This window comes from Panthera tigris, chromosome B2 (assembly GCF_018350195.1).
Source record: "Panthera tigris isolate Pti1 chromosome B2, P.tigris_Pti1_mat1.1, whole genome shotgun sequence".
NCBI lineage: Eukaryota > Metazoa > Chordata > Mammalia > Carnivora > Felidae > Panthera > Panthera tigris.
In genome coordinates this window covers 55660062-55675231 of record NC_056664.1, presented here as the reverse complement: position 1 = coordinate 55675231, position 15170 = coordinate 55660062, and the positions used below count along the sequence as shown (strand labels likewise).

Sequence of the window (15170 nt, the reverse complement as noted above, 5' to 3'; positions counted from 1 at the left end):
AAAGCAGTGTCCTCAGTTACTAAATCAATAAAACAAGAAACAAAATGCTGAAAACACAATGTAGATATTATCTATAGATATCTCTGTATCCAGCACGGGCAGAGAAGAGACATATCAAACCCAGAACTTTGGATATCTCGCAGGAAGAAGGGGCGGTGGGAATCACAGCAAGGACAAAGTGAGCTTCACAATGTTGTTTTATTTCCTCAAGTTACATTGTATTATACAATATTTTGAATAAATTAATATAAAATTTTTAATTTAAATTATCCATTAAAACTGGGTGGAAAAAAACTCTGCCCTCAATCCCTCATTACCTCATGTTCTTTGGCCTCATCAGTCACATTCATTTCCCTAAGATTATTTGTATGATGAAATTATTATTTTATATTTTACAAATTAAGTATGGCCTGCCTTACAAAAGGGCTAAAGGTTTCTCAAATATTAAAATATTAAAGAAAAAGATATTGGGGAAAATTAAGAGAGAAGAGAGAAATTTAAAAGATGTAATTAATTCAATTATGTACTAAAGTTACTATTGAGAATATTATAGACTTTCCCAAATCAGTAAAGCAATTCACAGTAACATGTACAAGGATGTGCATATTCCTACTGGGCGATTATCCTAGACAACAATTGCTAAAAAAAAAAAAAAAAGTCAGATTTTCACTTTGTCAACCTAGAAACAGCTCTACTATCTTTCTAGACTTAGCAGGTTCTGGAGAAATGGCTTATACTAACCAAACCCACAAGAAATGGATAAGTATAATAAAAATGTCAATATAGCAGTTTTGCTATACATATTTGCAATGAATGTCATATCATTTTCATTGTCCATTATCCAAGCTGTCTGGTGAACATGGAACAACAGCAAAAGTAAAGTAGGTAGACCCTAGACCCTGATAATACTATATTAATTCCCTGTAGCCAAAACCAAATGCATCCATCCAGAGAGTGGGGTTCTCCATCCACTTGGGGGCTACCTCCTTGGTCTCTCAGGAGGAGTGCAGAGAGTTCACATTCCCAGCTTCTCGTTGTTGGAGCTCCCACTTCTCTTTTTAGTCACTCCCTCCTTTCATCATCTTATACTATTATAACAACTTTCAATAATAACCTCTTGAGTGTCCCTGACATCATTGTTTCTTTCAACCTTTCTTCCACCCTGATGCCTGCTATCCATTTTTTTTTTTTTTACTTCATCATGTTTCCCCAGGCTAATAGTCGCATTTGAACAATGGGAAGGTCTTATTTTTTAAAAACCTGGCAATAAAATGTCCTTTCTGAATTGCAAGTGATGTGAAGAACAATAGAACTGCTTGTTATTTATCACAGAAGATATTATCTTGGCAGGATGAATATGAAACAGCAGGTGGAATTCCTATTGTAAATCATGTGGCATTTTCAGGAATTCTCCCTGTGATTCAGGTCTCTGGGTTTTGAGATGGGGAATATAGGTAGTATATTAAAAAAAATGCCTTTAATATGTGGAACTTGTCAGTCAAAACATAGAACTACGCATACACAGCCCTGGGCATATCAGCACTCTAATTATAGAAACTCTGGCTCGTCACCAATGTTTTAACACTTGATTTATTTCCTGTTCAATTTGTTCAATAGAGCCAGAGTTAATTGGTTTTCCAAATGAGTGTTAAAAATATAAAGATCTAGCTTCATTAAGTGGAGGCTATACTTATTATGCACCAGTGACCTGTAAGTCTATGTAAAGGTTAGTAGGGTAAGCTTTCTGGGCGCGATGCACAAAACTGCAGCTTTGACTTCGTACTAATATGGCTAAAAACTAATAAGTATTGAAAGCCACAGTTGCTGGTAAAAATAGAGGTTTTCTGAATTGAAATTTCCCCCAATCCAAATATATTTATCAAACAGACTATCTAAAAACATAGCATTTTCTTTTTCAAATCTAATGTTTTTTTCTTCCAGAAGAAACATTTAGAATTTCCCTACAGCAAAATGAAAAGAAAAAGAAAAAGAAAGAAAGAGAAAACAAAAAAGAAGCAAAAAGTCTATTTACCAGTAGAGAGCACATTGTGAGGTTTTTAATATACTGCTTAGCATTTCTATAATTGCCTTCCTTCTATAGCACAGCAATGCATTTAATGTGGTATTTTGACCATAAGTAACAAATAGAGGATTAAACAAAAGAAGGCAATGGGCCTATTAGAACAGTTTTAGACTTCTACATGTGCACAAGAAAATCATAAAGCAATGATCTTATTTTCCAAAATAAGTGCCTTTAAAAAAATAATAACTTCAATATCATCATCAGTAATGCTGTTTTCATTACTGTTAAATGTAATTTTCAGGAAATATCATCATCTCTTTGCAGAACAGTTAATTATTTAGGGGGCAGCATTTACATTCTTTGTAGAGATGCAAGAGATCCCAGGTTGGTTTGGGAAAAAAATTCAGAAAAGCCATATGGGAATAAATACTGATTTCATACCTCGGCACCTCTGTGTAGTGTTTCAGTGGCCACCGCCACGTTCTTTGTTTCTGGAGACCATGACCAAAATATCATCAGGTAAACTGTCTTAAGTAGGAACACCAAAATTGAAATCCACTAACTTCTAGCTGTGTTATCAATTGTAGAAAATATACGGTTTAAATTAGGACAACTCCCACAGATTTAAGAAGAATATTTTGTGCATAAAAATATTGATATAAAGAAAATTCATGTAGGAGGATTCTAAATGTCACCTTATATGAATATGGTGAGTTAATTTTGTTTCATTACATAACATCATGGCATTTCACATTTTAATAGATTTATTCTTTAAGAGAAAACTGGGCTTTCTTTGGCAAATTTAATTGTAAAAATAGAGAACACTGTTCTATTAGTTTCCTAAAGCTATGGTAACAAAATAGCACAAACTGCGTGGTTTTTAACAATAGAAATTTATTCTCTCATAATTCTGGAAGCTAGAAGTCTGAAATCAAGGGGGTGGCAAGGTTGTGCTCACTCTGAGAAGATAGGTTGAATCCTTTCTTGCTTCTCCCTAGGTGCTGGTGATAGCTGGCAATTTCCACATCAGGTCACATTTACAGGTTACAGGGGCTGGAATTTCCACGTATATTTTGAGGAACACAATTCAGCCCATAACTGTTTGGGGGAAATATTTTCTAGATCAGAAGCACTGTGTGTAATTGTTTAACTCAAATTCATTTATTTATTTTGGCAAGTGATAAGTCTGATAAATGTATTATTCCAACACCTTGGATTTGGTGGGGGGTGGTGAGGGTGAGATGCAGTTCACTAAGGAAGTTTTGATATTTGTGAGAGCTCTGTTTAACTATTTAACTGTTTAACTGTAAGCTGTTTAACTGTTTAACTGTTTCTCTGTTTAACTGAAGAGCATAGTTGAAAAATCCTTCCTATAATAAAATCTGGTTTTTTTTATTGATTCTGCTTTAATATTAACAAATACTCCAGTAGAACTTATTTAACAATGCATTCAGCAGGGTTTTTTTTAATTTTTTTTAACATTTATTTATTTTTGAGAGACAGAGACAGTGCGTGAGCGGGGGAGGGGCAGAGAGAGAGGGAGACACAGAATCAGAAGCAGGATCCAGGCTCTGAGCTGTCAGAGCCGGATGCAGGCTGGAACCCGCAAGGTGTGAGATCATGACCTGAGCCACCCAGGAGCCCCTCATCAGGGTTTTTTAATGCACTAGTTATTATCAACATAGGGTTTATGGTGGGTTTTCAGGCATAAGTTGTACATAGCCTAGAGTTATATAATCTAGCCAAAGAGGAAGAAGGCCTCCAAAGTGAAAGTAGAATCCAGAACTCATTTGCTCCGTTGAGTAAATTAATTCCACATTTTTTCGCTAAAAGCAAGAGCAAAAAATTTTTCCCCTCAATAATTACTTCAGGGATAGAAATGTTCTTGGAGATCGAGTCTGTACCAGGCTTCTAATAACACCGAGGCCATGGACCCTAGGGACCAGTTACTTTCTCTCAAGTCCATGGCCATTGACCCGAAGAATAATCCCAGCTAACTTCTTACAAATGCAAAGTCCAGGACACTGTAAATATATGAATAGATGAACAAGAACACATAGCTTTTGCTAAAACTTCAAGTTAAAGTATGCACTTAGCTACTTATGGGCAAGTAATGTCATTTGGAGGAATGGAACATTATTATCTTCATCATATTATTTATTCTCACTCCCCACCCCAGTCTCTAAAACACAAACAAATGCTTATAATTCCAAATTTTAGGTAAGACTAAACTGTATTAACATCATGCACACAGTTTTTAATAATATTTATTTTAGCCCATGGACTAGATTGTAGTCGTTTATTTTAATTTCAATCAAGGCAGGTTGTTACATTATATTATTACAGAAGCCAACAGCAGCTCAAAGTCATGATTTTTGTTGAATAAGTAAACAGCTGTTTTGCCTTGAAGAATCCGTCTGACATATTTTTACCACTTCAAAGAATCATAGAAACTCTCAACTGAATGGAACTTGAAGGTCATCTTGTGTACATTTTCAGCAAGATCTACATAAAGGAATAAATGAATTCAGTGGTTTCTTTCATTAATCTCACTGGAGTTCAACTAAACTAAACCCAGGACTGAACCATTTGTTCAGCATGGGGGTAGGAGTAGGATAGGCAGTCCAGCAGATTCTGGACAGCAGTGGGAGGTGGAAAAACACAAAGCAATAATGGAGGGATAGTGGCAAGCAAGTGCAACAGAACTACCTCTGTGAGCTGGGAAGGCACCAAGGAGGAAAGAAATATTTCTTTGTTATAATTAGTTATAATCTAGTTCATTCCAGAACATGAGTTAATTTCATTTAACCCTTATGAGATTTGACTGCATTGATATTGATAAAGTAAAAGCAATTCTTTCTAGTAGCTAGATGATGAGCAGGGAACTGAGTATTCAAATAGAAGCCATACCTTGTAGGGCATCTGGGTGGCTCACTCGGTTGAGCACCCAACTGTTGATCTTGGCTTGGGTTACGATCTCGTGGTTGTGGGCTTGAGTTCCACATCAGGTTCTGCTCTGACAGCATGGAGCCTGCTTGGAGTACTCTCTCCCTCTCTCTCTCTGTTCCTACCCCTCTCATGCTCTCTAAATGGATGGATGGATGGATGGATAGATAGATAGATAGATAGATAGATAGATAGATAGATAGATAGATAAAGAAAGGAAGAAAGAAAGAAAGAAAAGCAAGAAAAGAAACCATACCTTGCAAGATAGTACTATGATTTGCAAAGCAGATAAACTGTACCAAAATATGATATGCAAGATAAATTATGTAATCTCAAACTCTTTTAGTGTTAGCTTATTCACACCTTTCAGATCCAAAAACTATAGCAAACAGTAGTAACTCCTCACAGACTCATGTGGTCCCAACAATTTCTTAGTTTACAAACTCTGACAATCCCTGCCAGTTCAATTGTCTGCCTAGTTATGTGTCTTCTTGCAACAACAAACTAACAAAAAACAATTTTGTTTGCCTGTAGTTGGGTTCTTGGTGGTCAGTGGGCTATAATAATATAATAGCAAGAATAATTATAAGCACAATATTATCATGTCTTCCATCCGAGTAGTATCTGACTCATTAACTTCACTAACTTTTCATCTTGGATCATGATGAAGTGATGATCAAAATACCACAATGCTTTTTTCATTCTAAGCCCTGCATTTGGGTTTAGATTTTATTTTCTTGCAACTCTTCTTTCTTTCTCATTTCCTTATCCATTACATTTTGATTTTAAACAGAATTCACCCCAGTACATTTACATGCACACATGATATTCAATGGTAGACTAAAAATCTTTTACTAGGGACATAAATCCCATTGGTTCCAAGCTACGTTGGATTCTGAGTGGTTATCAAAATCAAACAGTAGACATCTGGCAACTTAAAATATGATTGTAACATACATGTGAAAAAGATGTAAAAATGTATGCATATGAATCAGAATACTTGATATTGCAAAGATAATGCCTCTCAAACTTATCTGCAGATTCAATGTAATTTCTGCAAAAAAAGAATATTCAATATTTGTATAAACATATGAAAGTATGCTATTGTCAAGGGTGACTATATTAGAAAAACCAGGTTCATATCTCAACATTAAAACTATGGTTTTGTAATGTATAATTTTGAATTTTTGTTTCTCTTTGTAAGGACATTTTACATTACATGTGTATTTATTGTGTTCCAAAGTAGTGATTTATCTTATATTTTATCTTTTCATTGATTAGGTTGACTTATATAAAATCGATAATCGATCTTTGTGATGTTAACAGTTTCTTTAGTAAAAAATATTCAAGTACATTAGCCATTAAGTTATAAGGTAGCTGATTGGCATTTTTTTGCATTACTGTAATATATTTATACTAATTATGCCACATACTGTTGACTTTGGATGAGTTACTTGGTATTTATGGCCTTTGGTTTTCTCCTGAGTTATTAGAAAGATTAAATCAGGTGACTTCTGTAAAACTCCTCATTAAGGGTCTGGCATTTATTAAGCACTGTCCTCGGAGCATTTCTCATACATTTTTGAGGACCTACCATGTACCAAGCACTGTACATAGTACTGGAAAGTCAAAGAAGTATAGGATACTATTAATGAACAACTCATGCCCTAAAAATCTGGAGGACACAAAATCCCATGGGTTATTTTAGAGAGTGCTAAAAGGCTGGTGCGTCTTGATGGTTGGAAAGATGTAAGAGATCAGATGCTTTCTTTGCAGAATTTTTAAGTTGAATTTGAATTACAGTCTAAATTTCTGTATTTCAATTACTATAACTGTAACTAAGAAATATAAGACACTTTAGGATTTGAAATGAGGTAACAGATTATAGGAATGTGAAAAAATATTCAGACTGACATTTCATACATTTTAAGCTATTTTTTAAAATTACATTCCTTTTTTTTCTCTCTTAGTGGTATGTATTTGGACTGAATCAACATACCAATTCCTCTCCTCTACAAAGAAAAAAGGAAGCCAAAAGTAGAAAATTAAATGAAATTTAATTAAATCCGGCATAAAAATGTGTTTAAAGCAAGGCAAGAGAGATTCATCATTGCGATTGTAAAGGAAGGCAGTCTCTAGCATTAACATGATATCCAGCAGTACAAAGTAGAATGAAAAACTAATTCATACAGAATCATGAAAGATGCAAAGATTTTTTTTTTCCATACTCTAAGACAGGAAGATACGAACTTTATTGACTTTTCAGAACAATGCTTAAAGGAGTTAACTTTTTTTTTCATTATATAAAAGACTTAAAGACTATGATATAGGAGCTAAAAGGCTATTAATGCAATGGTGTTGGAACTGGAATAAGAAAATGTAACCTAAACTGTACATGAAGAAACTTCAGATTTGATCATGGGCTGAATATAAATCTCAAAGAAGTGAAAGTTGGGAGCTTTGTGACATTTAGGTATCTGAAAATGATAGCAATATGAAAGAAAGGCAATGAGAAAAATGTCCAGTGGATTTAAGCCTGGGAATAAATAAGCCATCCAAGTAAAGAAGAACCAGATGAAGCAAATGGTATTGAAACTGAGGTATCAGGAAGCATGTTCATTCCAGATGTCCTTTCCTCCGTACCCCCAAATAACTTCCACTGTGTTCTTCAGGGCATACTGCATTGTTTTACTCTATTCTGACTTAAAATAGGTAGCTTATTGTATTTAATTCTCAGACGCTTTCTAAATGTTTTAGGTTTTTGTAGCTGAGTCAATATTTTTGTCATAACTTTATGTTCTTTTAAAGTTTGTAATAAATGGTATTTAATAATCCAAAATCTCTTATGTATATGAACATTAGTATTCTTTTTAACATGAATTTTCTTGAGATCTTGTGACACAAGCCATAGATTTTTCTTCTATGATATATTACAAAATTTTCTTTACACTACAAATCTTTCTTTACAATGATAAAACTAAAAATATTCAATAACCAATGTACCAGGATTTCCCCCATGATTTATACAGCTAAAATTCTAGTTACAGAATAAAAATTGCTGCAATATTTATTCATAGCCTTGAAGTGATTGAAAAGAAGAGGGTATCAGAGTAGGGTCTTGATGAGAATGTGTCAAAGAAGCTCCATCACATTTGTCAGACAATTTTTTGAGGCTGACATTTTCTGGGCACAATAGTTTAACTTGACATCGGTTTGCAAAGCTTAATAAAAATTTTTGCAAACCACATTAGTTCAGATATCAATAAAACATTGGCTTTAGGTTTCTTTATTGATTTGACATGAGCTGAGAAGAAAGCAGGAATTTGAAGGTCAATGTTTTAAGATATTTTGCATGTACCTATTCTATTAACTGGCTCAGCATTAGGATTGCTAAGCATTTCAGGCTTATGTGTAGTAATACCCTTTTAAATGAAAAGTTGCCCAAGTTTTTAGCTAACCAAATGTCAAAGCATATACTTGGGCAGTAAACTAATTGGTAGCAAACCTCATTAAGAATTCTGGATGCAGTAATAGCTTTTCTTCAATTGCCACTGCCTTTAATGAGAAGCAGAACAACAGAAGCCACATTACTGGTCTGACAATTTGTTCTATTGATTTATTATGCCTGCTCTGCCACCATCTACATGAAGGGACTACAAAACATTAGTCTCATATTAGTGCATTTTGACTTCTACAAATACAGTAAAAGGAGTCTAGTACTTAAAAGTGACACCATTGCTTGGAGCTTTTTTCCAGTGTAACCCACTGGCTACTACTAAGATAAGAAACTTGTGCTCAGGAAATCATTACAGATTATTTTTATCTCAATCCTGGAAATGAAGAAATGGATGTCGCATTTAACAAATTGTGTTAAACACATTTTACGCCAAATTTAATTAAATTTCACTTCATTTTTCTACTCTTTTCTTCATTCCTTTTAGAGAAGAGGAATTTGTACATTGTTTTGGTCTATATAGATATCACCAGAAGAAATAGAAAAAAGAAAATTAGAATTTAATTTAGAAAGACAGCTAAGAGTGTATGAAATGGCAATCTGAATATTTTTTCATATTCTCCTAATGTCTTACCTCATTTCCAATCCTAAAATGTCCTATTTTTCTGTTTGTGGCAATTACAGTAATTGAAATACAGAATTTTAGGCTGTAATTCATATTCAACCTAAGAAACTCTGCGAAGAACACATTTCTCATTCATCTCTTTTCGGTGTTTTATCTTTAATGAGTGCACACTCCAAAGATATGACTCTGTCCGTGACTCCCCTGGTGCCATTTTACAGAATTATATTTAGGAGAAAATAGATCATGTCACTGGGAGAAATCACATTTGCCCTTTGGTCAATACTTCTTCAGAAATCTAATGCTGAATCCCAATTTCGCTGTAATTACACAGACTCCTGGTAAAAAAACAAAAACAAAAACAAAAACAAAAACAAAAAAACTTGCTTAATGGAACTAGAACTAGAATTCTGGTTTATAACCTTGCATCGCATAGACTCTCAGTTTTATATTTTGTTTTAGGCCACATCTGAATACTCCAAGTTCCTATTAATGGATTAATATTAATTTCTGTATCTCTCTAGCAGACATACATAGAAAGTAGGTGCTTAATGTGATTGTTCCCTGGAAATAATTCTACCTTTAAATATTTAAGAAGAATCAATTTTATAGATTTAAACTACTAATGGGAGTTGAGCTAATGCTCTCACATTTTACTTGACGTGTGTATTTAAAATGAAGTAAATAAGCTTGCCAGTGGGAATATTCCTTCTCAAATACGATGCCCACCGAGTGATGAGATGAGGCCTACTGAGTGAGCATTCAAGCAGTTGCTTTATTTGAATGCCTGAATGGGAATTTAATTTGTTCTTCAAGTCTCCCCCTAACATGACAGTTGATTTAATATTGTTATCCAGTAGGGGTCCTCTGGCTGGATTATTATAGTGATGTGTGGTACCTTATTCACAAAGTAAAAATATGTTTCACAAAAGAAGGGATATTTTACAGGAATGTAGAGTACTTTCATCGTGAAGAAATTATTTGACATTGAAAAGACAGGAAGCAAATTACACTAATTTAAAAAGTCGCAAGTGTTAGAATCTAGTGACTGTCGTTTCTATAGAAGTTAACCTACCCTTTGCAATAATAGAAGACAAAAACAAAACTGGTAACTGGATTAAACCAACTTGTGAGATTCAAACAATGTTATCATAGTAAGAAACTTTCTATTTGGGAAACCAATGCACATACCAAAATATAAACTTATAATTAAAACACATGTTTAATTAGTATACATGTTTGTATATACTTCATTTTAACCAAATTCACTTTTCTACAGAAATATCTATGTCTGTGTCTATTGCTACATAACGAATTGCCCCCAAACAATTTTGCTTAAAACAGTAACAGCTCTGTTATCTCTCCGGGGTTTTGGCGGGGGGGTCAGGAATTTGGGAGTGGCTTGGCTATGCAGTTTTGACTCAGGTCTCTCCTGTATTTGAAGTCAGATAGTATCTGAAGCTGGAATTGGTGGGGATACTAAGCAACTGGGGGCTTCTTGGGCATCTCCCATTTTCACATAGACTCAAGGCTCTCCATGTGGTCTCACTTCTTGTGGATTAATTTGGACTTCCTCACACCATGGTGGCCCCAGGGACATTGTACTGCTTACATGGCAGCTCAGGGCTCCCAACGTGAGGAGCCCAACAGAGTATCAGGTGAATGCCATACCACCTATTATGACCTGTCTTTGAAAGTTACATAGTTTCTAACATTTATTTCTAACTTAGTTCCAAACCCTGCTCTGATTTAAGAAAAAGAGGCCTAGATTTCGCCTCTTAAAGGGAAAGTGTGCCCATATCACATTGTAAGAAAAATAGGGGAATAGGAAATATTGTTGCATATGTGTCTGGAAACTAAAGTCTGCCACAGCATCAGTGGTTAGACATAGTCTCTGAAACCTGACTGCTTAGGTTCATGTCCCAGCTCTACCATAATCTACAGGAGTGACTGTGCACACAGTGTTTAACATATACCTCAATGTTTTTATCTCTAAAACAGGGATAATAGTTCTGCCTGCCCTAAAGTGTTGTTATGAAGATTAAATGAGATAGTATGTGTAAAAATGCCATTGACAGTTCCTGGCATGTAGTAAGTATGATTAAGTGTCTGCTGTTATAATTATTCAATTGTATTTGTCCAGATAAACTTGAAAGTATAAGAACATATATGAGTCTGTGGATTCTTGATAACAAATAGTGTGTCTAAATCATCACTAAAGTTCCAGGGTCAGTAGACTTTTAGTATTTTTCCTTTCAAGGATGCCCCTGTACATTCAGTCCCTCTCTAGAAGGGTTGCTGGGAAAGACCTTGATTCTTATCCTTCTTAATAAACATTGTTTCCATAGGTAAAAGGGCTGCCTAGAATTCTGTCTTTGTGTTTGCAAACAACTGACAAAATTTTTGTTTCCAATTCTCACTCACATCTAACAACGAAAGAATTGATTATAAGGAGGAGCAGTATGACTCAGTCCATGATTCAGAAAATACATTTTGAGTCCATGAAAACAAAGTCAAGATTTAAATTAAGTCAGTATTGGGGCGCCTGGGTGGCTCAGTTGGTTAAGCGTCTGACTTCGGCTCAGGTCATGATCTCGCGGTCTGTGGGTTCGAGCCCTGCGTCGGGCTCTGTGCTGACAGCTCAAAGCCTGGAGCATGTTTCAGATTCTGTGTCTCCCTCTTCCTCTGACCCTCCCCTGTTCATGCTCTCTCTCTGTCTCAAAAATAAATAAATGTGAAAAAAAATTTAAAAAAAAATAGTATTGTAGTCAAAAATGCTCATTTCAAGAAACTTCTCTGATTTCCCTTCTTTTATCCCCATAAGCTTTTGAGATAATTGCTTTCAATTTTTATATCTATTCTTTATCAGGATCCATACTTTCTGTCTCTATGCCATCTTTCTCTTTCTTGTTCTGTCTGTCTGTCTGTCTGTCTCTCTCTCTCTCTCTCACACACACACACACACACACACACACACACACACACACACACATTTGATTCGCCCTGCCATCCTTCTGCCATTCCAAGATGGGGAGGGTGGAAGCATGGATGTAGCTCTCTTTAGGTTTCTCTTCCACGACCCCCATCCAGGCTTTAACTGAGGAGAAAGATCTGCCAATGAATAGATGAGAAATGGCTTTTCTGAAGCCCATGACTACAAATTATACCCAGAGAATTGTGTAAAATTTTAGATAAAATACTGAAGGAAGGACATTTATATCTCCCTACCTCGCCTCAAATAAAACTTAAAGCATTTTCTAAGCATTGCCTCTTGCTCTTAGGTATATAAGAGTCATTTCAGACTTCTTTGCCCATGTTTGGAACTAGACTCAGGGTGAAAATATTGTAATTTCTTCTGTACAGACTTAGCAAAAGTCTTTAGTCATCAAAAGTTTAGTGTCATATGAAAGTGTTATTTGCCTAATATTAAAGTTCTGTTTCACATTATCAACCATGCTGATACATGGGAAATGTGAGCAGAAGTCCACTTTCTTCGTCTTCAATTGGGTATAGTGATGTTACCACTGTATTGGTTAAGAGAATTCTATCAATTTCCTATTTTTGCATTGCATACTTAGTAGATCAAAACTTGTTTATTATTCACAGTTCTGGAGGTCAGAACTCTGAGTGGGCTCAACTGAGTTTTCTCTTGGGGTCTCACAAGTATGAAACCATGATATCAGCCTGGCTTCAATCTCATCTGGAACTTGGAGTCCTCCTTAAAGCTCATGTGGTCATGGAAGAATAAATTTTTTCAGCCGGGTAGATTCTGCAGCCCTTGATTCTCTGCTGCTTGTCAGCCAGGGCTCACTCTCAGATCCTGGAGGTCACCCACTTCCTTGCCATGTGGCTTCTTCAAAGCCAGTGATGACACATTGAATCCTTCTCATGCTTTGGATCTCTCTGACTTTCTCTGTCTCCAATTGCTATCTGTGACCAGACTTAAAGGACTCATGTGATTAATTCAGGTCCACCTGGATAATACCCCTATCTTAACATCCACTAATTTGAGACCTTAATTACATCTGTAAAATCCCTTCACAGTGGTACGTAGGTTAGTGTTTCACTGAATACCAGGAGAAGTTTTGTGTACACCAGTGGCCAAGAATCTAAGGGGCCATCTTATAATCTTACCTACTATACGGATCAAGTGGAATCAAACATAAAAGTTATAAAGCCATTTTAGCAAATTTCCTGGAATAAATAAGCACTCAAGTGTTTGTTATCATCACCAGTCTTGTCACAATGGTCATCATCCTCAGAAGTGGGGAGGCAGTGACACCTTACGTAAGTTTTGACTAAATGCAGCCAAAATGAATTAGGCCAAAGAGTTGTTCATTGGTCTTCTTTCTTTACCAGATATGTCTAATGAATTATCAATTCATTAGAATGAAATGTGGAAACGGATATAATTCCATTAGACATTGTCTTAAATAATACGGAATCATTGATGGTCAACATAAGTGCTGTCACCTCCTCTAGAAAACTCTCACTAATGCTGTTTCCTCCCTACTTCCATCCAAGCTTAATTAAGGAGCCCTTTTTATACTCTTTTAGAATCATCTTTTTTTTTATCGTACTTCGTTCTCCAAGTAGTATTTTGACTCTTTAGGGTTAAAAAATAGTGCCTAAAATTCCCAGGAAATGTCCTGGCACAACAAAGATGCTCCAAAATTATTTGTTAAATAAAAAATAGCGAATGGAAATTTGAGAAAACATTTGCTCTCATATATAACATGCTATCTAAAATGAAAATAAGGAAAAACTGTTGATGTAGTGTAATATAGAAAAAATATAAAGGAATTAGAATCATGGTAAAAATGAGAATAACTGTTGTTATCACTCCTGTTATCATCATTACATAGTTGTGTTCATGCAAACAGGTAGTTGACATGAGGGAAATCCAGCATATCCACCCAGGATGTCCTAACAGACAGGTAAGTACAGCAGCACAGAATCTAGGAGCTGATGATATTTAGATATCCACAAAAGTAATCTGCATTGGGAAGGGCCACGGTTACAGTTGTTTAGAAGCAAGAGTACTATTCAAGTGTGAAGGACCCACAAGAACAAGATGGTATCCCAGTTCTAAAGGGGAGATAAGTAAAACTAAAAGAGGAACTTTCGCAAAGGTGAATAAATTAAAAGATGAATTCCATACCAGGGTATGGGATGGAGATGCCTGGGTCAGAAACAAGAGTGGACACATGAAAGCCGTGCCCCCTTCCTAGAGCCAGGATGGGACCCGTATCTGACGAAAGAAGTAGATCCAGCCATTAAGTTGAAAAAGGTCCAGAATCAGGACGATTCTGAAAACAGCCTAAGAGTAAGATTTTTTTCCCAATTAGTTTACGTTAAAGGAGGTAAATGTAGCACTGCCTACACTACTATGCAACTACTCTCCAGTGTAGAACCAGATTACGGTATTTGAATATAATGTAGCATTTGCTTTGCTGCTCATGAGGAAGGAACGAGGGGAGTCAAGGCACAGTAAAAAGGACAGTTGTGACCGCCTAACTAAAGATCCTTGTGTTAACAGTGAGAAAAACTATGTTTAAACACATTTTCAGGGGTGCCTGTGTGGCTCAGTGGGTTAACCTTCTGATTCTTGATCTCGGCTCAGGTCATGATTGCAGTCCTGGGATGGGGCCCTGTGTGGGGCTCCATGCTGTCAGCTTGGGATTTCCTCTGTCTCTCTCCCTATTTTTCTACCTATCCCCCACACTCGTTCACACATGCTCTGTCTCTCAAAATAAATAAACATTTTTTAAAAAGTACTTTTAGACAGGATCACCTGACTTTCTATTCTAAAAATATAATAATGTAGCAGAATATAGTTCATTTATGAAGGATTTGAATCACAAAAATATGAAATCAGCTTCTTAATCATTTTCCTTGCAAGAGTTTTGTGCCAGCATTAATCAGGACCAAGAACTCTGATTTTTATCTAATAGGATAAAGAACCTTCAGGCACTAGCACAGGTCCAGGCAGCATCATTACAAGTCTAAACTTGAGGTTAGGATGTAAAAACTGTGCCTTTTGCAGTCTTTCTGATAGGCATATTATATCGAAAATCTTATCACTGAGAGATGTGTGTATGTTTACATTGGCATAAACATAACTT

The 15170-nt window shown here is 35.7% G+C and overlaps 1 protein-coding gene across 2 annotated transcripts in view; it reads left to right on the top strand.

Annotated features, from left to right (window-relative positions):
- The window catches only part of KHDRBS2 (KH RNA binding domain containing, signal transduction associated 2), a 590557-nt gene that overhangs the window by 469284 nt on the left and 106103 nt on the right, over positions 1 to 15170 (top strand). The window contains exon 7 of one of the 2 annotated variants that reach the window (XM_042985304.1): positions 5065 to 5086. The exons of the other annotated variant lie outside the window; for it this stretch is intronic. Within the exon in view, the coding sequence (XP_042841238.1) occupies positions 5065 to 5086 (22 nt within the window). The remainder of the gene's footprint in view (positions 1 to 5064; positions 5087 to 15170) is intronic. 2 annotated transcript variants of the gene reach the window in all.